Source organism: Equus asinus, chromosome 5, assembly GCF_041296235.1.
Source record: "Equus asinus isolate D_3611 breed Donkey chromosome 5, EquAss-T2T_v2, whole genome shotgun sequence".
NCBI classification, from domain to species: domain Eukaryota; kingdom Metazoa; phylum Chordata; class Mammalia; order Perissodactyla; family Equidae; genus Equus; species Equus asinus.
The window spans coordinates 15,084,041-15,109,210 of NC_091794.1; the positions used below are offsets into that span (position 1 = coordinate 15,084,041).

Sequence of the window (25,170 nt, forward strand, 5' to 3'; positions counted from 1 at the left end):
GCAAGCTAAGGTATAGGAAAGCTAAATACCTATGACCTGATACTAGAACACAGGTCTCCAGGCTCTCGGTTGAGATTCTTTGCACTAAACCATGTATGTCTCTATGACAGCATTCCATGAACAAATTCTAGTGTTTTATCCCTATCAATCACCTAGAAGGGGAAAAGAATTCAGAACTCATTGTCAGAACTTCAATTTCTTTCCATTCTCTTAACTCACAAAATGAAAAGGAATAAAATTGTTAAAGTTGAGACTGGACACATGAAGATAAAGCTCAAGAGTCTTTTACATGTTTACAATGACTCTGTGAAAAAGACAAAGAGGATAGAAACATCCTTGGTTACAACAACATATTCTGTTTGTTTACTGTCTACCTACTGGGCATCTCAAGTATTTCGTGAATGGTGTTGTGTCCATAAGCAAGGATGGTTACACATGTTTGGAATGAGCAGTCATAACTATCTTGAGGACTCCTCTGGAACAGAAGGTGATTTGAGCTCTTCCTTTGATTGGAATCTTTCATATCCTGGTTTTCAGTATCCTGAGCTAGGAAACAAATGAACACTGAATTTCAACAGCCATCTTGTTTCACCTGATAGCACTTTTATTTGCCTGAGCAAGGGACAAGAACAGATTAATCTGTGTCATGAACTTCAAAATTGTTGTAGCTACTCTTGGAAAAACTATCAGATATAGAAGTCTGCCCTTAAATAGAGAACAATGCAATAGTACCAGGGGACTTCGATAGCCCACTTTTAGCAATAGACAGATCATCCAGACAGAAAGTCAATAAGGAACCGTTGGACTTACACTACACTTTAGATCAGATGGACTTAACATACATTTGCATAAATCTCATCCAATAACAGCAGAATACACATACTTCTCAAGCCCGCATGGAACACTCTCCAGGATAGAATATATATTAGGCTACAAAACAAGTCTTAATAAGTTTAAGAACATGGAAATTATATCAAGTATCTTTTAAGACCACAACGGTATGAAACTAGAAATCAATTAAAAGAAGAAAAATGGAAAATTCAGAAATATGTGGAGATTAAACAACATGCTTCTGAATGACGATGGGCCAAAGATGAAATCAAAAGAGGAATCAAAAACATCTTGAGACAAATTAAAATTGAAACACAACATATCAAAATGTATGAGATTCAGCAAAAGCAATTGTAAGAGGGAAGTTTATAGTGATAAATGCCTATATTAAGAAAAAAAGAAAGATCTCAGATAAACAACTTAACTTTACACTCCAGGGAAATAGAAAAAGAAGAACAAACTAAGTTCAAAGTTAGTAGAAGGAAAGAAATACAAAAATAAGAGCAGAAATAAATGAATTAGAGACTAAAAGACAATAGAAAAGAGCAATGAAACTGAGGTTTTTTTAAAAAAGGTACAAGATAGACAAAGCTTTAGCTAGAGTTATGAAGAAAAAAGCAGAGAAGACTAAAATAAATAAAATTAAGAGGACACATGACAACTGATAGCACAAAAATACAAAGAATCATAAAAGACAACTATAAACAATCACATTCCAACAAATTGGACAATCTACAAGAAATAGATAAATAACCTAGAAATGTACAACCTACCAAGACTGCATCATGAAGAAGTAGAAAGTCTGAACAGGCCAATAACTAGTAAGGAGATTGAGTAAGTAATGAAAAACTTCGCAACAAATAAGAATTCAGAACCGAATGTCTTCACTGGTGAATTCTACCAAACAATGAAAAAAGAATTAATACCAATCCTTCTCCAACTCTTCCAAAATATTGAAGAGGAGAGAATACTTATGAACTCATTTTATGAAGCTGGCATTACTCTGATGCTAAACCCAGACAAGGACACTACAAGAAAAAAAAAATTATAGGCCAATATTTCCAAAAAACATAGATGCAAAAATTCTCAACAAAATATCACCAAATCAAATTCAACAGTATGCTAAAAAGATCATACACCATGACCAAGTGGGGTTTACTACAGGAATGCAAGGATGGTTCAATATCTGCAAATCAATCAATGTGATACCCCACATTAACAAATGAAGAATAAAAATTATATGATCATCTCAATTGATACAGAAAAATCTTTTGACAAAATTCAACATCCCGCCATGATAAAAACTCTCAAGAAAGTGGGTACAGAGGGAACATAACTCAAGATAATAAAGGCCATATATGACAAGCCCACAGCTAACACACTCAATGGTGAAAAGCAAAAAGCTTTCCCTTTAAGATCAGTAACAACACAAGGATGCTCACTCTTGTCATTTTTATTCAACATAGTACTGAAAGTTCTAGTCAAAACGATTAGGCAAGACAAAGAAATAAAAGGCATACAAATCAGAAAGGAAGAATTAAATTGTCTCTATTTGCAGATGACATTATATTATATAGAAAACTCTAAAGATTCCACTAAAAAAGCTATTAGAATTAATAAATGAATTCAGTAAAGTTGCAGGATACAAAATCAATATACAAAAATCAGTTGCATTTCAATACACTAAAAACAAATTATCAGAAAGACAGAGTAAGAAAATAATCCCACTTACAACAGCATCAAAAGAATAAAATACTTATAAATAATATTAAGGAGGTGAAAAATCTATACACTGAAAACTATAATGCATTGATGAAAGAAATTGAAAAAGACACAAATAAATGGAAAGATATTCCATACTCATGGACTGGAAGAATTGATATCGTTAAGATGTCCATACTACCCAAAGCAATCTACAGATTCAATGCAATCCCTATCAAAATTCCAATGGCATTTTTCACAGAAGTAGAAAAAAAATCCTAAAATTCATATGGAACCACAAACTACGCCAAATAACCAAAGCAATCTCAAGATAAAAGAACAAAGCTGGACACATCGCCCCTATTAATTTCAAGCTATATTACAAAGCTACAGTAATCAAAACTGTATGATGTTGGGTTAAAAACAGACATATAGACCAATGGAACAGAATAGAGAGCCCAGAAACAAACCAAGGCCGAATAATTTTTGACAAAGGAGCCAAGAATATGGAAAGAGGAAAGGATGGTCTCTTCTGTAAATAGTGTTGGGAAAACTTGATAGCCACACGCAAAAGAATGAAACTGGATCTCTATTTTTATTATACACAAAAATCAACTCAAAAAGGACTAAAGACTTCAACATAACTTGAAGCTGTAAAACTCCTAGAAGAAAATGTAGACAGTAAGATCCTTGACACTGATCTGCGCAGTGATTTTTTGGATTTGACACCAAAAGCAAAGGCATCAAAAGCAAAAATAAACAAGTGGGCCTATATCAAACTAAAAAGCTTCTGCTCAACAAAGGAAACTATAAAAAACAAAAAAGGCAACCTATAAAATGAGAGAAAATATTTGCAAACCACGTATCTGATAAGGGGTTAACATGCAAAATTTACAAGGAACTCCTACAACTCAATAGCAATGAAACAAGCCAATTAAAAAAATGGGCAAAGGACCTGAATAGATATTCTTCCAAATAGAATACACAAATGGCCAACAGATACATGAAAAGGTGCTCAACATCACTAATCATCAGAGAAATGCAAATGAAAACTACAGTGAGCTATCACCTCACATCTGTCAGATGACTGTTATCAAAAAGACAAGAGATAAAAAATGCTGGTGAGGATGTGGAGAAAAGGGAACCCATGTGCACTGCCAGTGGGAATGTAAACTGGTACAGTCACTATGGAAAACAATATTGAGGTTCCTCAAGAAGTTAAAAATAAAACCACCATGTGACTCAGCAATTCTACTGCTGAGTGTATGAAGAGGAAATGAAATCATTATCTTGAAGAGAAAATGTACATCCATGTTCATTGCAGCATTATTTACAATAGCCAAAGTATGAAAATGACCTAAGTGTCCATCAATGGATGAATAGATCAAGAAAATGCAATGGAATATTATTCAGCCTTTAAAAAGAAGGAAATCCTATCATTTGTGACAACACAGATGAATCTGGAGGGCATTACGCTAAGTGAAATAAGCCAGATAGAGAGACAAACACAGCACAGTATCACTTATATGTGGAATCTGAAAAAGAAAAAGTTGAATTCATAGAAATAGATTAGATAAGTGGTTGCCAGAGGCTGGGGGATGGGGAAAATAGAGAGAGGTTGGTAAACAGACATAAACTTCCAGTTATAAGATGAATAAGGTCTGAGGGGTTAATGTATAACATGGTTACTATAATTGATAACACTGTATTGTATAATTGATATTTTCTAAAAAAGGAGAACTTCAATATTCTCATCAAAAAATAAAAAAGACTATGTGATGTGATGTATGTGTTCATTAACTCTATGGGGGTATCCGTTCATAATGTACATATATGTCAAATCACATTGTACGCTTTAAACATCTTACAATTTTGACAATTGCATCTCAATAATGCTAAAAACAAAAAAAAAAAGAAAAGAAAAGAAAAGAAGAAGGCTACCCTTGCCTCCACATCTGGATTTTGAGCCAGAATGAAAGAAAACCAATGCTTGAAGTTCTAACAAAATTTGGGCCAAAGGTCTCAGATCCTCTGCAGGGTAAGTCAGACAGCAGGAAGAAAAAAGTCTACAGAAAGTCTACGGCAGGGTCGTGAGCCACAGAGCTTGACTGAATAATTCCTGATTATTCCTGGGTCCCCAACTTTGCCATCGCACAACCTGCATGTTCAATTTGTGGTCCACAGGCAAATTCTTTAAGCCTTTTAGTTGCGTTTTCCACTTCAGTTTATTATAAATAATAGGTCAGAACACGTCTTGAATAGCCTAAGATCTAAAACACATGTTTGTGCAATAAGACCACAGAGGTAGGACTACAGAACCTGAAGCCAATTTTATTTTTAGCAGAGGCTTTAGATGTCTGCTCAACACATTTATTTGAAAAGTAATTTTTGTTCATCCAATACGTCATGCTGTCAAGAAACATACCAAAGGAGAAGACCAAGTTCCCATTCTCCAGGAGCATATAATCTTGTTGGAGAGCAAATGTCTTCTTCCTCAAAACCCCTTCTCCATGCACGGAGAATACCAGTTTGAAGAATTAGAGGTTCAATAAAGGACTGAAATCAAGCTGAAGGGGAGCGTACTTGCCTTCTTTAATCAGTCTCAAGCCAAAGAGGAATCTTTACCTATCACCTTTGGGCCCTTCAATAAGGACTGTAGACCTGTCAACTACATGTGCTGGCTCAAGTTTAATTTATAAAAATGCTCCTCTGGCCCCTATGAAACTGCAGTTCTCCTAGTCATGCACCCACTTTCCTGTTCTGTAGCAGAAACGTAGATACAAAACCCATTTCTCAGGTCAGCCTATCTGGTCTTGTGACAAAGCTTCTGTCTGTCAGCTCAGATGTTCCTCCCTTGAACTTCATGTCTTTCTTCACCAACTTAGTGACACCTTCCTCCTCCTTCTGGAGATTTCTGGCCGTTGAACAATTACACTTCTTCTTCCTCTTCCCCTTCCCGATTTTCTAAAAGAAGGTCTAGGAGGTAACAGTAGTGTGGAAAAACCCTAAGTTAGAACCTTGGTTCTCCACCACTTAAGAATTTGAGTTTCAATGTTTTTGAATGTAAAACAGGTAAAATCATCAATAACTACCTGCCAGGGCAGATTGATGAAATGATTAAGGTATGCAATGCAGGTGCCTTGATAAGTATTGTCTTCTGTCTCTTTTTCCTAATTAAACCTTCAATTCCTTTTCTAGGCTGTAGATCATCCCACTGTGGTCTGCAGCCATCTTTCTTACTTATAAAAAAAAAAGTCTCTGTGGCTCTAGGTCCTGAATATCTCTCTGGATGGTTCGCTCGGTCCTATGAGCATTGCCTTCACTTGGCCTAACCAGCTTTATCTCTAGAGGCTCAGCTTTTCACACCACCACCACTGCCAGCGCCCTTTGTTGTAAACTAAATCACAGTACCACCTTTTCAGGAGGGCTCCATCGTGAGCCTTCTACAGATCCCGGTGAACTGGTGAATTAGTTTGCTAGCACCGCCAAACAAAATACCTTGGACTGGGTGGCTCAAACAACAGAAATTTATTTTCTCACAGTTCTGGAGGATAGAAGACCAAGATCAAGGTGTCAGCAGATATGGTTTCTTCTGGGACCTCTCTCCTTGTCTTGTAAATGTCCCTTCTCACTGTGTCTTCGTGTGGTCTTTCCTTTGTGCATGCAAATCTCTGGTGTCTCTTTGTGTGTCCAATTCTCTCTCACCCAGATTGGATTAGAGCCCCCGTAATGGTCTCATTTTAACTTAATTGCCTCTTTAAAGGCCCTGTCTCCAAATACAGTCACATTCTGATGTACTAGGTGTTGAGGTTTCAACATACGAATTTTGGGGGGAAATAATTCAGCCCATAACACCTGGTTCTGTGACAAGGGGGTGGAGAGGGAGCCCTGATTTACAGCATGGTGCAAGTTTTCCCACTGTGGCCTAATTCAAGTTACCAATAGTTTAACAACCAACTCACAAATTTCTTGAACATTTAACAATCAATCTCACAAGCTAATAAGAGCTGGCTCCAGTACATGGCTGGTACAGACTCCGGCCAAATGCTCCTTCCCTTGTTCTAGGTGGTTTCCTTGTATTCTGTAACCACTATCAAACTTCACAGGACCTTCTACTATGTCCTTCTTCCAGCTGACAGACACCTCTAGCTTATAGCCCGTTGGTAGTGCTACAGTAGCTGACATACCCTTGAGCTCAGTAGATTCCCCAGCCCTTCCAGGATTAGATTATGAGTCCATTCACCTTCTCAGCATGGTAACCCATTCTCTCTACCCATGAGAAGTTGACTATCAGGAAGTATTTTTTCTCTTTCTTTCTTTTTTACCATCTTAAATACAGTGATATTTATTTAAATCCAAAGAGACATATATAGAAATAATTTCATTTAGAGCTGAAGAAAGAAAAACTTGCTAAAATTCTCCCCATTTCTCAACTGATCTTGTGAGAGCAGTAGGATAAGAAGAGAGTGAATCAAGCTTGTGAAAATTAAACAAGAAAAAGACTAAGACTTGTCCTAGCATGAAAAATAATGGTCTTTATCTTTCACCATCTGTGTTCAAAACTGCATGACTGTTCATAATTCTGGTGAAAAAAAATCTAATATTTTAAAATAGTTTAAGAACTTTCCAATCAGGCAGCACTCCAGCCAAACAATGCAACAAGAAGAACAAATCCTCTTAGTTTTCTAATTTCTCATTTTATTCTGACAACTTTGGAAGGCTCACAGGAAATATCTTTTGATGAAGAAATTCCCAATTGGCTTCAACTGAAAAAAATTCTTGAATCTATTTTGTGAGACACTTTCAATTTCTGAGTTTTGTTTAATCGTTATAACGTAATAGATTCGGCAAAGCTTTTGGCCTTCCAATCAAGTAATTATAATAACCTCATTCCAAATTTGTGTCTAGATATATCAGAGTCCTATGGATAGTGAATCTATTTGACTTTCCGTTTTGATTAGGAAATTAACTAGATAAATTGCAAATTTCTATTTTGCTTAGTGCAATGGCCAACCTCCAAGGATCCTCTCCTGCTGATGTTCACGCACCCAGTGTTGTTCTTTCCTACACTAAATAGGGCTAACCTGTGCAGCCAGTAGAATGTTGTGCAGAAAGGTCATAGAAGACATTGCAGCTTCTGCTTTGCTCTCTCTTGGCTCACAAACAGCTTCCGTGTCACGAGAGCACTGAAACAGCCCTACAGAGAGGTCTACATGTGGAAGAGCAGAGGCCTCCTGCCAACCCCAGACATCAACTATCATCATGTAAGTAATCCCTCTTGGAAGTGGATCCTCCAACCCTAGTCAAGCCTTCAGACAACTGCAGTCCAGCTGACATCTTGACTGCCACTTCCTGAGACATCCAAGTCGGAACTGCCCAGCTGCGCTGCATCGGGATTCCTGACCAATAGATATGTGAAATAATAAATGATTTTGTTTGTTTGTTTTAAACTGCTAAATTTTAGGGTAATTTGTTATGTAGCAACAGAAAACTAATCCACTCAGGTAGGCATTTAAACCCAATATTCAGAGAACCAGTGTTTATACATTTTTCAGGGTCAGTAAATGCAAGAAGGCTTCACTTTTATCCCTGTGATAGGCATTTATTGGTTTTTTTGTGACTTCCTGGACTTTGCACTCGCTTCCTTTATATTGGTGAATTCTCTACTTTCCGGGTCTTGGCAAAAGGCAGAGCATTTCCTTCCTCCCTAGACCCAGAAAATGCAAGACACTCACTTTGCCGGTTCCTCAGGCAGCCATTTTACAAGTACCCCAGGCATGATTTGTCAGGCACCCTTGCCCATAGTGATGGTGGTAGTGCAAGCTATGGCATCCACCGTTGTCCACTGTGGTGGACAGCAGGGCCTTTCCTCATTAGACTGGTTTGTTCCTGCCCATTTCCCAATACTGGTTTTCCAGAGACAGAAATTCTAAATAAATTTCTTTTGGGCTTGAGTGATCATTTACTGTATGCATACTGCACCATGGTGGGTGCAATGCAGATCACAAGGGCATCACATTACAGCAAAGGCTGCTGTCGATAGGACCTGCCTGAGAGAGAGAATTGTCTCATTCTAGCCAACTGAATCTGTCTTCAAAGGCACAACTTAATTGACAGGGAGAAACTGAGTCATGACAGGGAAATAAAAAGGTTAAAAGACACAGTCTTTTCAAGCTAAACCATTATAGGTGTGCATCAGCGCACCAGGATTTTGAGATCCTCAAACACTGGCGATTTATAAATAAAATATTTTTCAAAATCTAGGTCTTTCCCTTCAGTAGCTTTATAATTACATGTTTATTAACTTACTAAAATTTATTTCAAACCATTCAAGAACTTCAAGAAACAGGAGGAATCAAGAAATGAAAAACAAAATTAATTTTAATGCCATACTAATTAAAGCAAGGACACGTAGAAAATGAAATTTAACTCATACACAACTTAACATACTTGGAATTGAAACTAGCTATCAAAGTATGAGACAGTCATAAATATCAGATTTTTACACTGCTTTCCCAAATAGTTAAAAAGGCATATCCATGACAGAACTAGGATTTAATGTTGCATCTTTCTCCTCATATGCCTTTGATTAATTCTTGAATGACAAATTCTCGTAAATGTAGCATTTTTAGGCTGGTAGACAAATCTACAGGGAGGCCAGAGGAATTACTTATATGAAGAATAATAAAAATCCAGAATCACAGCTTCCTACAGGTCAAATCTAGCCAGCTCTACCCCAGCCTTCAAGTTCAAATTCCCCCTTAGTAGCCTGTCATCTCTAACCTCAGCCCCTTTGCACGGCTACAGCAAACTCTATAACTCTTTCCCTACCTTTTGGCAAGAAAGTACATTGGGTTGTCTTTTCATTTTTTATCTTTTGGAAATTATTTTTAATTGCACAGAGTACATAGCCATATTCTTGGTACAAAATCCAAACTTTACAACTCAAGCTAAAGCCCCTCTTCACTACCAACCACAGTCCACGGCCTCTGTGCATGCTTGCAATCTTCCAGATGTTTTTCTACGTACCTGTTGGATTATTCAGGTACAACTGTGAAGCTCAGCCTCTATTCTGGGTTGCAAAGGAAATCACTAATATTTAGAATACACATTCTGGTAGCAGAAAGAAAATTACTCCCAGTCCATCAGCCCCTTTTCCTCTCTCCTCCACCATGGCTGCATCCAAATTTGGTGGTAGTTAAGGAAGCATCTGGTCCTCCAAGTCATCTGTCCCATAGGCATGTGTGGAGAAACCCCTTGTTCCCACCTGCCTGGCTCTTTAGAACTGGAGACTGCCTTTGCCACATCAAGATTGGAAGAGTAGGCTCAGTCTACCTGTGGCGCCCGTTACAGCAAGAATTCCTGCGATGCCATCAAGTTATCTTCCTGCAAAACTCCCTCTGGCCTTTCACCTCCTAGGCTCTGCCTGGGGGAGATAGTTCCTCTCAAAGGAATCTCTATTCTCATCACTTCCGCCATTTGCGCATCTCCCCTTGTTTCAAGGTGGGTTTTTACTGTTTTGTTTTGTTTTTCAGGTATGTGGATAGGGTGGAGGGAGAAGACTTAGAATTCCCTCTGTTCCCCTAAGAGAATTTGTGCTTTGAAAAACAGAGTTAGGAAGAAACATACATGTGCTATTTCTACCTTCTGGCCAAATATATCTTTCTGCTGAGATAATGAGCCTAGGATGGCTAAACTTGAAATAGGAGGGGATGAGGAGAAAGTGGAATTATTAGAAGGGATATTGAAAAAAAATTCCTTTTGTACTTACTTTACATACACCATATCATCCTATATGCATTACTCTGTAGCTTGCTTTTTCTTCTTCTTCAATATGCCTTGAAGATACTCCATGTTACTATATACAGCTCCACATTATTCAGTCAATAACCATTTATGGAGCCCATGTGTGTGCCAGGCAGTACGCTAGGAACTGTGTAAATGGCACTGGAAAAACAGAACAAGTCTCTATTCCCATCAATCTTACATGTTAGAGAGGGAGAAAGATAAGAGTCAATTGTTCACGTGCATAAGTAATATAACATGAAGTGATAGGTACGAAGAAAAAGAAAGTGGAATAAAAAGATGCAGACAGGGGCCGGCCCGGTGGCGCAGCAGTTAAGTTCGCGCGTTCCGCTTTTCGGCAGCCCGGGGTTCGCTGGTTCGGATCCCGGGTGCGGACATGGCACTGCTTGGCAGCCATGCTATGGTAGGCGTCCCACGTATAAACTAGAGGAAGATGGGCACGGATGTTAGCTCAGAGCCAGGCTTCCTCAGCAAAAAGAGGAGGACTGGCAGTAGTTAGCTGAGGGCTAATCTTCCTCAAAAAAAAAAGATACAGACGAGTGGTATTTTAGATAGACAGAGAGGGCATCTCTGCAGAGGCAACTTTATTCTTTTTAGCTGCTACATAGCTTTGCATTACCCTAAAGAAGGATAGTGAGCTTTGTTTCCCAGTTTTGCTATTACAAACCATGTTGCAATATTTACCTACTGCACACGTGAACAGTAGTGGTTTGAGTAGATACTGAAAAGTAGAATTCCTGGGTCATACTTGTAAACTCTGTCCAAAAGACTGCACTGATTTATAACTTCATCAGAAACTGCTTGTTCCCCATACGTCTCTTAGCTGATGCTATCAAAATTAGTAATTTTACCAATTTGATGTGTGAAAAAAATGGCATCTTGGATTTTTTAGTAATTGGCATTTCCCCGATCACTACTGAGGTTGAATACCATTTCATATGTGTTTTAGACATTTCTATTTCCTATCTGGTAAAATGGCTATTCATATCTTTTACCCAAATTTCTATAGGACTTTTTGTCTTTTTCTTCTGATTTGTTGGAGCTAACATATTCAAAGTAATAGTATTTTGTCTTACATATGTTGCAAATATTTTCTCCCATTCTTTATCTTTGTCATATAAAGCTTCTTTTACTCATGTAGTCAAATGTATCTGTGTATCCTTTTAATGATCATACCTTTGTCAGTCTTTATTATTTGAGTTTTTAAATTCAAATTCAAATTTTAAATTTTAAATTCCGCATACATTTATTGAGCACATGCTACGTGTTTGGAAGATATAAAAATAATTGAGACCTGACATCTGCCCTCATGGACTTCACAATTTAGTGTTGGGGACACTTGTACACAACCCTATAAAGCCAAGGGTCTTAATAATCCAGAAACTACTACAAAAAGATGTACTATGGTGGAGCAGTGCCAGGCCCAGAATGAGGCGCCTGGAAAGGTTTCATAGACGCAGCAGCACTGGAGAGAGGGCAGCCTTTTGAAAGGCAGGGGTGGAAGTAAAGGTCTTCGTCACAGGAGGAACAGCACAAACCAGACAGAAAATGCAGCATGGAAGGGCTGGAGAGAAATTTCTGGGAAAGCTGGAGAGTGGGCATGTGGGTAGGAAAGAAGAATAGATACAGTGGAAGGCCAGATTGCAGAGGTAGGGTGGAACTATTCTAATCTTTTATACGTAAATAAGAAATACAGCGACAAATTCAGCACTTCCTACTCGCCTTGAAAAGTAGCCATTAAAGAAAAGAACACTATCAACTAGGAGAAGTTAGGTAAAGATTTGGGGTGATTGGACGAACAGAGATAGCCTGGCCCCCAGCTTGATGACAGCCTGAAGACAGATTGTTCTGCAGACCTCCAGGGTGCGTGTACACTGCCAGTGTGTCTGCTGGTTTCCGCTGGCCAGAGCCTCTGCCCAAGAACAGCTGCAATTTGCAAGTTTTAAGTCTGTTTTACCATCCTGCAGAGGTAAGAGTTGGATAGTTTATGCACTATGACTTCACAGTCCTCTAGGGAGGCTGCCAAGGAAAGCATGTTTTGGACAGAAATCTGAAAAAAAACTAAAAAGAAAAAAAATAAAAATCTTAAATACCCGAGCGAGTTTGGCATCAGGACATGGTTTCACATCCAGCTCCTCCCTAGGCTCTGCCATTTAATCTTCCTCCAGGACGCAGGGGCTGCCATGGGTTACCATGGATAGCGAGTAGGCCTCCTTGGGCTGCATCAGCAAACACCCTCCTTTGATAGGCAGTTGGAAAGTAATGGGATTTGGGTTTTAGCTGTAAGGGAATGGTGGAAAATGTTACAAACAGCCGACCTCCTTCGCCCCCACTGAAATGGCTGCCTTCCTCTGCACATTTTATGTTGCTTTGGGGAGAATGACAAAAGACAGATGCTTCTTGCTGGAATGCTAGTTGTTTAATCATTCCTTCTAATCCCAAGATATTTACTGTAGTTTCTTGGAGCTGACATCTTGGGCCACTCCTTGGTTTTCAATGTCTTGTAAATGGTGTGGCGTTGTGATTTTCCATTACATGGAATATGGGAAAGTCTGTGGGAGAGTTCTTTTAAAGGTGTTATGTTGCAGATGGTGTCCTCAGGCCAAAAGCCGTATATTGGGAGTGCATAAGTTGTAAGTAAACTGTAAACTCTTATAGTCAGACGCAAAATATGTAACCTGGTTTGGCTCCCATCTCCCACAGAGCATCAATCAGGTCTATAGAAGTGCTTATGTCCATTCCAAGGGTGGACAGTAACATACAAAATTAGTCTTTCCAATTGCGTGACCTCTCCACACAGTTCCCACCAAGGAGGAGACCTGCTTCCTCTCCACGTTCCGTAGCCCCCACGGAACCCCAGGAAGCTACACAGTAGACAAGATGCCCTTCAGAAATATATTAAAACTCTTGTGTTAGCCACAAACCACCCTGCTCCATAGGTCTCTTGCTCTGTTTTCATAAAGATAAGGTAAAAGAGAAACTGAAGAGATGTGATGTACTCAAGCATTTTCATCGTGTTAAGAAGCAAGAATAACTGATTAATCTCATAATCTCATAAACTTTCTTTTCCCAGGAGGATCACATTCTTATTAACAGGCAAGTCATAACAGCAGCTTGGAAAGCAATTCATTTCTCTTCCCCCAAGAGTCTTAACATTTGGTGAAACTTCGCAATTCCTGTGTTAGTGAATCTTATTGAAATTTCTTTTTCTGATTTTGAGCTTGTGTATGTTTTCTCTCTCCCTCTTGTTAAATTTTCAAATTCTCTTGATTAGTCCCATGGCCTCCCTCTACCTATGCAGAGACAATCATTTCTTTCCTCTCTGGTGATTACCATACCTCTGAGGAGCTCTGTCCTCAATGCATGGGAGCCTTAAAACAGAGAAGACATAACTGGAAATGGGAATCTATGTCTGTGGTGTCCGTGTGTGGGGTCTCTGTGTCTTAGGAAGGAAAGAAGTTTCAGGGAAGAACACCTTGTCAAGTTTTTCCGATATGCTAATGTGTGCATAATGGGCATTTGAAAACAAGTAGGATGAATAATGAGACTTTGTGTTTCCACAGCAACTTTCCCAAGGACATTTATAACGATATGGAGATTATCCTCAAAGCCCTCTATTCAGCTGGGTTAAGAGAAAGAATTATTTCCGTATTTCATGAGGGGAAACCAGAATAAGGACAAGTGTCTCACCTCTGCCAGCTTTACCCAGCTCAGGTACCAAGTCTCACCTTTCAGAGATGAGTGACAGCATCCAACAGACCCATGCTGCTCTGGCCTGAGCTCCCCTGGCTTCTCTTTGGTTCTCTATTGTGTATAGTCCAATGTTCTTGGCTCCTTGTTTGATCTTAAAATCAGTGTTGGGTGAATCAGTCACAAGATTTGGACATTCTGTTCAGAAAATGTTATAAATTCATCAAGATTTGCTGGATCTGCAAAACTATTCTGGCGTTCTTAATAGAATAGCAGTCTTCTGTCCCCAGATGACTTCATGAAATGAGGACTTGTGTGAGAATATGATAGAGACAGTTTCCCAATTGCCTTGAAATAGACATACCCTGTCACAGTTGCCTGCTGTTACCTATGCTGTCCTCTCTTTTTGGCATGTCTTCCTTCTCTGCCCTAGTTCACATGCAGCACTCCTATGCATCTTTTAAAACTCAGTTTGATTGTTAGCATCTCCTTCGTCAAGGTTTTGTATGCATTCTCCAGTTATACTTTCTTAACAAAGCTCCAATTTTGTTCAGCCTCCATTCCTCTCCCACCAGGACGTGCGCCTGGTCAAGGTCCTGACTTTAGCCCAGTTCCACAGAAGACATAATCAACATCCATATGATCTCATTCCATTTGCCAGAGGTTGTATAAAGAATTTTCTGTGTCCTTGGTCAATTAGACAAGAGAGGAGGCATATGGGGAGCTCTTGGTCCTCTCTGGTAGAATGGGATTTGAGGAAGAAATGGTCAGCCCTCTTCCTCCAAGCATACTGTATGGGCTTGGGGTGGCTGCTATCTTCTCACTTCCAGCATGAGGATGAAGCAAACACTGATGGTGGCAGAGCAGAGACAAGGATAAAATCCAGGTCCTTCATGGCTCTGTAGGGCCATGGAAACAACCAGACCTAAAGTTGGCCTTATTTCTGGATGCTTTATATAAGATATATATGACTTATATAATAAATATCCTTATTGAGTGTCAGAAAGTATTTCTGTTTCTTGCAGCTAAAGGCCTTCTAATTTATCCAATGCTTTTCCTGAACTACAGGCCACACATTTAGTCAGAATTGGGTATTCCTTCCTTTGATGGCTATAGAATTGTGCATATACCTCTATTATAGCATCAACACTGGATTTTAATGAGCTGCTTCTATGTCTATCTTCCTCACTGTGAAGTCTTCAAGGATCATATTTTATTTAATATTTGATTCACATTTTACTCATTTATTTTTAGAGTTTAGTATTATGGTCAACATGTATCAAGTAATTAATGAATATTTGATGAATGAATGAATGAATTTACTCAGAATATATCAAAGTGAGTGCCATAGGCAGCCTAAGCATAAACAACTTAAATGGTCACTTGAGACCCTAGCACTTAAGACCCTGTTTCCAGAACTGGTTGTGTTTTTTCCATCATCTGTCCATCCATTTATCCAATGCACAGAAGTGCCAGGCACCATGCTAATCCCTCAGAATTCAGAGATACACTGTCCTCTGCTGGCACAAATTCCATTCTGCCCACTGCAACGTAAATTGGGGGCCCTCTGGCCCTTTGATACCACTTCAGGTGCACACTCTGTCTGAGAATATGAGAAGTTGGCAACGGACAGAACTACAGCTCTCAGCACAGACATATAGGCCAGCATGGACAAAGAAATGCTTACCTTTCTTCCCAGAATGTGCAGGTAGGCACACATCCAAGAGAGAAAAATAACAAAGGATGCTGCTTCCCGTCTGAGCACTGTGGGCCCTGACTCTTACTGGGCCTGGTTAGATACAGTCATTGGGCAGATCTTGAACCATCTTTCTGGCCTACTATGGGTGTTTAGTAATGGAAAGAGCTCACAGGTTCCTAAAAAGAGGAGAAAACTCTAGGAACTTAAGAATTTCTGAGTACCCCTATTTGTTTCCCTGTTTCTTTCTTCTAGTCCATGAAATTATAAGCTACAAGCCACAGGGAAGTAGGAAGGTAAATTTTAGACTCTAGTTATACCCAGGACCTTCAAAGTTTATGGAGTTCTTCTCTCTGCTACCAGGACATAGTACATTTAAATGTTCAGAGTTCAAGTAATAACGCTATAGGTAGACTGTGAACTTCTTGTCCTAATCATACTTTCAATTCCCAACAGTCCTAAGAGTTCCCATCTTCTAGAAAAATCATTTCCTTTAATATCCAAACAAAATAACTCAAGCTCTGGCCAGTGCAATTTTGGGAAGTTCAACAATTTCCCAGGCATTTTGAAGATGTCTGATGGAGTTATTGCCTTCCCCTGCTGGCTTCTTGTCATCTCTAATCCTAAACTTCAAATACCAGACCAATTCTAGGTCATCCTTGGTTTCTCATCACCAGTCCTGCCAACTGCTGCCCTCTCTGCACTATTTCCCCCATAACGTGGGCAGAAATCCCTCTTCCTTTATCTCTAACGCACCATTAATCACATGAAGGCTATTGGACGTAACAGACTTTAACTAAATGTTAACAGAGAGGTATCCTTAATTCTACAATTCTTCAGCTATCCCTTGAGAGAGAATTTATGACCAATCAACTCTCTCTTTGTCGCTAAGGCCTATTCTATTTCTTCTTTTATTTATTTATTTATTTTTTTGAGGAAGATTAGCCCTGAACTAACTGCTGCCAATCCTCCTCTTTTTGCTGAGGAAGACTGGCCCTGAGCTAACATCCGTGCCCATCTCCCTCTACTTTATATGTGGGACACCTACCACAGCATGGCTTGCCAAGCACTGCCATGTCAGCACCCGGGATCTGAACCGGTGAACCCCGGGCCACTGAAGCAGAACATGCGCACTTAACTGCTGTGCCACCAGGCCAGCCCCTATTTCTTCTTTTATTTGATTCTTTAAGGGCCCCCAAAACTCCTTTCTCTGGAGCCCAGAGAGCACAGTTTTTCTTATTGTGCTAATCATTTTAGTTGCCTTTATTTTGGCATTCCTAATGCATTCTACAACCTGGGCCCTACTTTTCCCATCTAAACTGTTGGTGCATTTCTCTACACAAATATATTTTTCCCTTCTGCCCCTTCTTTTGCTTCCAGATTGTCAAAAGGACTGAAGTAAGATTTAAACAACAAATTTTAAAAATCTCTGCATTGCACTTGTATTCTTAAAGTTTAGATGTGCTGCACTAGGCATGTGATGTCCTTGGCATGTGGTGACACTCAATTTTTAACAATAATAATATCTAATCCTTCTTTGAAGATAGTAATGAATCTCATATTTCACGAGTTGTTCCACTTTTTCATCTTGTGATCATTTTGAAGACTCCCATGAATTCCCTCTTGAACTCCACTTCTCAGTCCAACAGAAAAAACGTAAAGTCCACTTTGTGAGTGTTCTCATCAGCAAGCAAAGCGAGTCCCACACTCTGGCTGGCTTCTTAGTAACACCCAATGGTCACTTAACTCTGAGAGTCTTAGTTTCCTCTTTTGTAAAATGAGGAAGTTGGCCTACTTTATCGGTGGCTTCCTTCCAGCTTTATAACACCATGTATGCCTCCAAAAGATGATGGGGGAGGAGATATGGGGTTGGACCCAGGAAGTAGAGAAAGCCAGCTAATTTTATTTGTAGCTCCAACCATCTGCTGCCATTAACACTAACAAGCAGCTATTTCCTTTTTAGTGACTGAGTGATCTAAACTCTCCAGCTTAAGAAACAAGTGAGTACTAATCTTGGTTTAATCGCTAAGAGATCCTCACATTTCCCCTTTTCCTGAAATGATGCTATTAAGATCCACGTCTATCTCGTTTCACAAATAAAATGTTTCCACTAAAACGAAGTACAGGAATAATACAATTCAAGTTTGGGAAACTTCTTTTTTCTCCTTGATTTTAATTGAAACCATTTTCCTTTCCTTCTGTAATTGTTCCAAAACTACCCAAGAAGACCTAAATAGTTAGTAAATGGAGAGGCAGTTGTATGGAAAAATTAGAGGAAAAAATGCCAGATTACCATCTGAGGTTAGTCGATTTTAGCTTGCTTCAAAATGTTAAAAAGAATTAAGTTGAAGCACCATCTAGTGGCTCTCAATTGGTGTTTTGCTAAAAGTTGTTCCTAACTTCCTTCAATTTAGGACCACAATTAATTTGTTGTGCACATATATACATGTGCATATGTGTGTTCAGAAAAGAAAAATGGTTTTTATCTTTATGCAGGGGTAGGAGGTTGGTAGGGAGTAGCTGTAGTTCTTCATTCTTCTAATCTGACATCACCCAGAAAATCATGGTGGTGAGAATGGAACAGAGAAGAAGCATGAATTCAGATGAATCTCCTCTGGGAATGACGAAGTCCTTTCAGTGGAAAAAGGGGTTAACACAGTAAAGTCCCATAGATTTCAGTTCCTCTGTTTCTCCTGCTCACATCCTCTAAGGGAGTCCACAACAGTATCTTTACCTTCCTAATCTTATAATGCAGACATGCCTTCACATGTCTAGGGACTGGCTAACTATTAGGTGGTCTTTGCACATCCCCAGATTCTCAAGCCCTTTCCTATCACAAGCCCACAGCATCCCTTTAGTTTACATAACCAGCAATTCTTCCAGACCTGTCATAGAGATGGTTCTCACACCTATGATTACTATCTTCTGAAGTTCCATCTGTTTCATTATGTCTAGAGGAAGAAAGAAAATGCACACAAATAGACCATAACCCATGTTACGAGATTGACAGCAAACCTTGAGATTGGCAAACTAGGTATTTGTATCAATCAGGATTAAATTCAACTGCATATGGAGTAAACCCCAAAATGACAGTGGCATAAACAAAATAGTTCATTCTTTCTCACACAAAAGAAGTTTATAGGTAAGTAATCTAGAGTTTGTGTGGCAACTCCATTGTCATCAGGACACAGACTCCTTTCATCTTTCTTTTCCACCAACTTAGTGAGTAGCTTCCATCCTCAGTGTCACCTATGACCCAGGTCGGCAGCTGGACTTCCAATCATCACAACAACGTTGTAGTCTAGGGGATAAGGAGGAAATGCAAAAGAGGACCTCTCCTTTCTCTTTAAAGAGCTTTCCTAAAAATATCACATAAGATTGTGTTTACACCTCATTTGCAAAACTTTTGTGGGTGGTCATACTCAGCTGCAAGGGAAACTGAGAAATGTCTTTTAGCTAAGTATGTCCCCATACCAAATAAAATTGGAGTCATGTTATTGAGCAATGTGTCAGAGACCTAATTCGCGATAATGCTAAGTAACGATTACAAAACCTCTGTGGCAACGATTGCTTAAATGTCTGAGATCCTCTGAGGGTTAGGTACACAACTCTTCTGATCTTGATCGAGCTTCCTCACGTGCCTAGGAGATCGCTGACTATTGGGTTGTCTAGTCTGGCCGCAACAGCAGGGTTGGGGAGGAGACTGGGGTGACCCAGCTCTGCTCTCTGTGTTTCTCATCCTCCAGCAGACTAGCCAGACGTGCTCTCATGGAGTAGCAGTAGAAACATGCAGGACCTCTTGAGATCTAGGCTCAAAACTGGTAGACTGCCACTTCTGCCTCATTTGACTGGATAAAGCAAATTACATGGGGTCAAGAAATACACACTCTCTTTATGGAAGGAACTCTAAAGTCACTGTCCAGTTACTTGGAGAGAAGGAGGGGCAAAGATCTGGAGTCATGAATATAATCATCTACCACAAGGAGAAAGAGGAAGATGAGCACTGGACCAGGCAGCTAGCAATCTGTGCCACCGTATTTTTGAGTCTGTGACAGAATTGTGGTACTAGACTTTTTTTCCACTCTATGCCCTGTTTTAAACATGAGGGGATTATAATAAAAAAGAAAGAGAGAAAAGAGCTAATATAAGTTACATATGACATTATTTGCTAATTTATTTCTTGACTCATGTTCAATTACTAATGGAGTAAGTATTAATCTTAGCATTTTTCCTCCACCTTTACTAGGGGAAGACTGGCTATATGTACCCAAAACCTGACTCTCCTTCTTCCAAGGCTGCACTACATTTTCCAACTTTCACAGAAGTTAGTGCGGCTCTGTAACAAGTACCAGTCAATAGAATGCGAGCAGAAGTGATTACTACTGCAGGCCTAGTTCATAAAAACCTCCCACATAAAATTCTTCATTTTCTTTCTGTCTTTCCCATTCACCAGCCGAATGGAGAATACTCTGAGAAGGGCAGGGCCATAAGATAAAATGCTTGCTTGGAGCAGAACCACTCCCGCCCCCTGCCCTAGCCCTACCAACCTGCATTGGAATGTGAAGTGCACAAGAATTAAACTTTTGTGGTATGAATACACTGAGATTTGGGGGTTGTTTGTTTTAATGATTAGACTATTCTACTTATTTAGTATCCTCTAGACAGTATGCATTAATTTTCTCCCTTAGAGTTTTGCTAAAAATAAAAGTAACAGCCCAAATCACCTGCCACTTTACACAAAAACTTTTTTCTTTTAATAAAAGGACATGTTTTACTATAGGATTACCATATGTACCAGTGAAGATAGGGTTCCTGTTTACAGTGGGCCTAGAGGATGTTAGGGTTTCACCAAGCACTCTTACTCTTACCACCGTTAATCCATTCCAACTTGGAGTGCAGACAAGAAAGAGAACTGAGAAAGGGAATTGAGACGCTGGAGCTCTAAAAGATGAGGTGACATTCAGCACCGTCTCCAATGACTCTAACAGCTCCTTATTTGGGGATCAACTTATAATTTCTTCAAAAATGCAGGTACTACTGAAAATTATTGCTGGCCATTCATTCAATGACCAATCCAGAAATGCAATACAACTGCCCCACTAATTGCTAGCGAGCAAGAAAGGCAATGGAAGGTCAGCAACTAGCTGACTTGAAGGCAGTGTTTGTAGTGGCTCCTGCCATTGCAACATTGATTAGCATCTCAAGTAGGCAGAGAAAACAAGAAGTTAGGATGAAAGCACCATCCAAAGAACACGAGAAATGTGGGGAAACTGCACAGCATTGTTATTTGCCTTTTGCTGAGCCATCTTCCTCTTTAGGCTGAGAAGCAGGGCTGTTACTCTTTTGCAGGTAAGAACTCACTAGGGCAAAGGGGAAAGTGATGAGTCATCCCAGGCATTTGGTGAAGGCAGGCGGCAAGCTTTTGCATGTGTATATATGTATGCTAAGAGTTTGAAATGGGCATTGCCAACTATCACATCAATCCTCATAAACACAAAGGTATCAAAGAGTAACAGGAGCCGTTGAAGTAGGAGTTGAGCATGAAGGCTGATTTCAACCGGCCGCTTTTTCGGATATCTCATCAAGTCTAAATTGACTTCCAGATTTTTTTATTTTCGTGCTCTAGAAAAAAACCATAAAATATATAATTAAGCAGGAATTAATACAAGCCTTCAGCAGCAGAGAAACCGAGAAGTGAACATTTAGGAAGCCCCAGCTAAACCTCATTTCCCCCACGGAATTCTCCAAGGGTGGTCTAAGATGGGTGTCTCCCAGGGAAAAACTACAGTGAGGCAGAAGCCCTTGCTGCAGGCGCCTCTGCCTGGGCTCTCAGTTGTTAACAAAGCCTTTATGTCAAACGAGGAGCTTAGAAACAAGCACAATGCACCCAAAAATGTGTCAAGCTTTTCCCAGGACATCATAAACTCAAAGTCTTATGATGATGGTTTCTTTCTAATGAGTCCTATATTTTTCAGTCTTCAGTGCCTACCTGCAACCATTAATCCTCTGGAAGTAGATGAATGCCACAATGACCACGATAACCAAGAAAAGAGCAAATTTCACATAGAAAATAACCAGTAAGGACGATGCTGGAAATCCTCGGATTATGAGACCTTTAAACACAGGCAACACAGGCAGGGGTAAAGAGCCATTCCGAGGATTTTTCTAATTAACAAATTAGAGTCAGTAGTTTCAAAGAGACTTTTAAAATATTCCTAAATTTTCATACTCTATCATAATCAAAACACGTTCTAGTTTACAATTCTAATGTTGTTAATGTAGCCTTCTTTCATGACAGAGTTTAGGAACCATGTCTGTGTTTTGTACATGGTAGGTTTCTAGTGAATATTTTCTGAATGAATAAATGTGCAGTAAGCAATGCTAATACTTCCCAATTTTATAAGAAAAAAAGAAATGTACTTTCTAACTTCCTGCGTAAATATTAGTCTTTGGGAGCATTATTATTCTTAGTATTTTGAGCACTATCTGATAATACTTTCCACACAGTGAAGTGGTTTTGTCACTGAGTTGCTGTAAACCCTCTACAAGGGTATTTTATGTCTTCCTGCTTTTATATATTCATCTGTGAAATGGTCCCAAGAATTGTTGAAAAGATAAAATGGGACTAATTAGGACCATCATTCTGAAGTCTTTTCTCCCATGAAAACGGTAACCAAAGAGCACGTGGACTGTAAGTACAAGCCTGACTCCCGGTTCCAAGAAGTCATGTCATTCCATTAAATAACACGCTCAAATACTAAACTAGAATGTCAGGCCATCTCCCAGGCACCGTAAGGGAAGAAGAAGAAGACACCGTCAGAGCCCTCAAACGGCTCACAATCCAACTGGAGAAGTCAGACCCATGTAAATGAAAAGGTAATTTGCAAGAGAGCAAATAGGGCTAAGGGAGCGTTACAGATGATAAACCATCTAAGGAGTAAGAAAGCTTAATCAACTCTAACTGGGAGGTCAGGGTGAAGTGGGATGTGACTGAGCCTTGCCCATAGCAGGATTAAATATGTTAAGAGAAGAAGAAAGGACTTTTCAAGGAAAGAAACAACTTAGGCCAAGGTTTGAAGATGAGTTAAGTAGTATTTGAAACATAAAGTGGGAATATAGAGATGAAGTGTATGATGAACTGAACCTAATTCTGCAGTTATTTGTACATGTCAGGCACTGTGCCAGACCCTGGGGATATGGAATGAAAGGTGTGGTTCCTACTGTCAAGAGCTTACACTGTACTGGGAATCTGAGAAGCGGTGGTCAATTACAGGGCTATGGAAGTACCCTGACAGAGGCACACATGAGGCATCATGTGAGCGCAGAGTAGAACAGCTAATCAAACTGCAGGGCGAGGGAAAACTATCCCAGAGGAACAATATCAAACTAAGTCTTAAAACGTCGTTAGGAATTGAGCAAAGGGATTGGAATAAGAGTATGGAGAGAGATGTGCATTGTGGAGAGGTAGAAATTGCAAGTAGAAGAGAACAGAGGAATAAAAGAGCATAACACAATTGAGGAGCCCAAATGCCCATATGCGTGGGGTGCAGGCAAGAGAACAGCAGACATGAGGCCAAGGAGAGCAGCAGGTGGAGGTTGTCAAAGGGCTTTAGCTTTCCATGAGGTGAAAAGGAGCCACTGGGGGCATTTAAGTAGGGGAGTGCCATAGTTTTCATTTTAGAAAAATCACTCTGGCAACAGTGTGGGGGATAAATTGAAGGGAGGTAAGTTAGGGGCCAGAAGAGCTGTTACAGGGACATTGCAATAATCCTGGTGAAAGATAATTATGGGCTCAAGGAAGGCAGTGGGAATAAGAGAAAGGTCCATATTTTTAAAAGACCATTAAGGTAAAATCAACAAAACAGAGTGACTGGTTTTGAATATGGAGAATAAAAAGAAGGATGGTGTAGGATATCTTTAGGTTTCTTGCTTGAGTCATTTATCAAGATATAAAATATAGATGTGGAGCTTATGAAGGGATAAAGGAAAGCAATTCTATTTTAGGAATATGCAAGCTGAGGTGCCTTTGATGCATCCAAGTGAAGCTGTGCAATTGGAAGTTGGTTTTGATCATGGTGTAGCCAAGGAGAGAAATCTGGGGTAAAAACACACTTTTGCAAGTCAAGAATTAGACAGTGGTTGAAGCCATAGGTATGGATGAGATTGCTCAAAGAACAGGGGTAAAGGTGAGACGAATAGAGCACCACCAACAACGGAACCCATCAAAATGCCCTCGTTCATGGGATGAATAGGTGAAAAGGGATCTATTTAAGGAGACTAAGACGTTGACTGAAAGTTAAGAAGACAACCAAGTGAAAATGGGAGGAAAACAGATGAGAAGGGAGGAGAGATCATATCAAATATCACAAAGAAGCTAATTAATAACAAGAAATGAAAACTTCATATATTATTTGGCATCTGGGAGATATTTTTTTTTTAAAGATTTTTTTATTTTTCCTTTTTCTCCCCAAAGCCCCCCAGTACATAGTTGTATATTCTTCGTTGTGGGTCCTTCTAGTTGTGGCATGTGGGACGCTGCCTCAGCGTGGTCTGATGAGCAGTGCCATGTCCGTGCCCAGGATTCGAACCAACGAAACACTGGGCCGCCTGCAGCGGAGCACGCGAACTTAACCACTCGGCCACGGGGCCAGCCCCTGGCATCTGGGAGATATTTAGTGCTTTTTGTCAGAGAATTTTTTGTGCAGATAAATGCAAGTAAGCTAAGGAGTAGATATGAGGTAACAGAAGATAAGCATAAATTCCTCTTTTAAAAATCTTGGATATGAGTAGAAGGCAAGAACTAAGAGTGTGAGGAAGTCATAGCATCTAGCTGTAAACATGGGAGAAGAAAGTCATGTTTATATAATCAGTTTTAGGGAAAGGATTTGTGGAACAGGAAAGATTGAACAGAAGAGAGCAAGGATAATTAATGAAACAAAGCCTCTGAGGACGTGGAAGGGAAAAAATGTATAGAGTGTAGGTTGACCGTTTGGTCGACAGAGGGAAAGTCAGTTAGGACTGGAGATAAATGCACAGGTCTAGAGACAAGAAGTATAAAATAAGGGCCTAGAGCTAGCAGCAGATTGACAATGGAAAATAAAGAATAGATGCGAATGTACTGATACATGCTACACACGGATGATCCTTAAAGACATTACGCTAAGTGAAAGAAGTCACAAAAGGCCACATATTATATGGTTCCATTTATATGAAATATCCAAACTAGGAAAATCTATAGAGACATAAAGTAGATTAGTGGTTACTTAAAGCTGGAGGAATAGTGAGATTAAGGAGTGATAGCCAAAGGGTACAGGTTTTCTTTTCGGAGTGATGAATATATTCTAAAATTGATTGTGGTGATGTTTGTGCAACTCTGTGAATACAGTCATGCGCCACATAATAATGTGTCAGTAAACATCGGACCACATATATGACATTGGTTGCAT

At 39.6% G+C, this 25,170-nt stretch overlaps 1 protein-coding gene across 9 annotated transcripts in view; it reads right to left on the reverse strand.

Moving 5' to 3' along the window:
• Positions 1-20,455: 20,455 nt before the first annotated feature.
• Positions 20,456-25,170, reverse strand: part of LOC106829511 (cell surface glycoprotein CD200 receptor 1-like) — a 38,257-nt gene continuing 33,542 nt past the window's right edge. For 2 of the 9 annotated variants that reach the window (XM_070508833.1, XM_014838654.3), the window contains 2 exons: positions 21,714-21,837; positions 20,456-21,346 (listed from right to left, as the gene is read on the reverse strand). In XM_070508833.1, the coding sequence (XP_070364934.1) occupies positions 21,334-21,346; positions 21,714-21,837 (137 nt within the window). In that variant the 3' untranslated portion in view covers positions 20,456-21,333. Of the gene's footprint in view, positions 21,347-21,713; positions 21,838-21,861; positions 24,386-25,170 lie in introns of those variants that run through there. The other 7 variants (XM_070508835.1, XM_044771594.2, XM_070508829.1 and 4 more) reach the window with 5 other exon arrangements.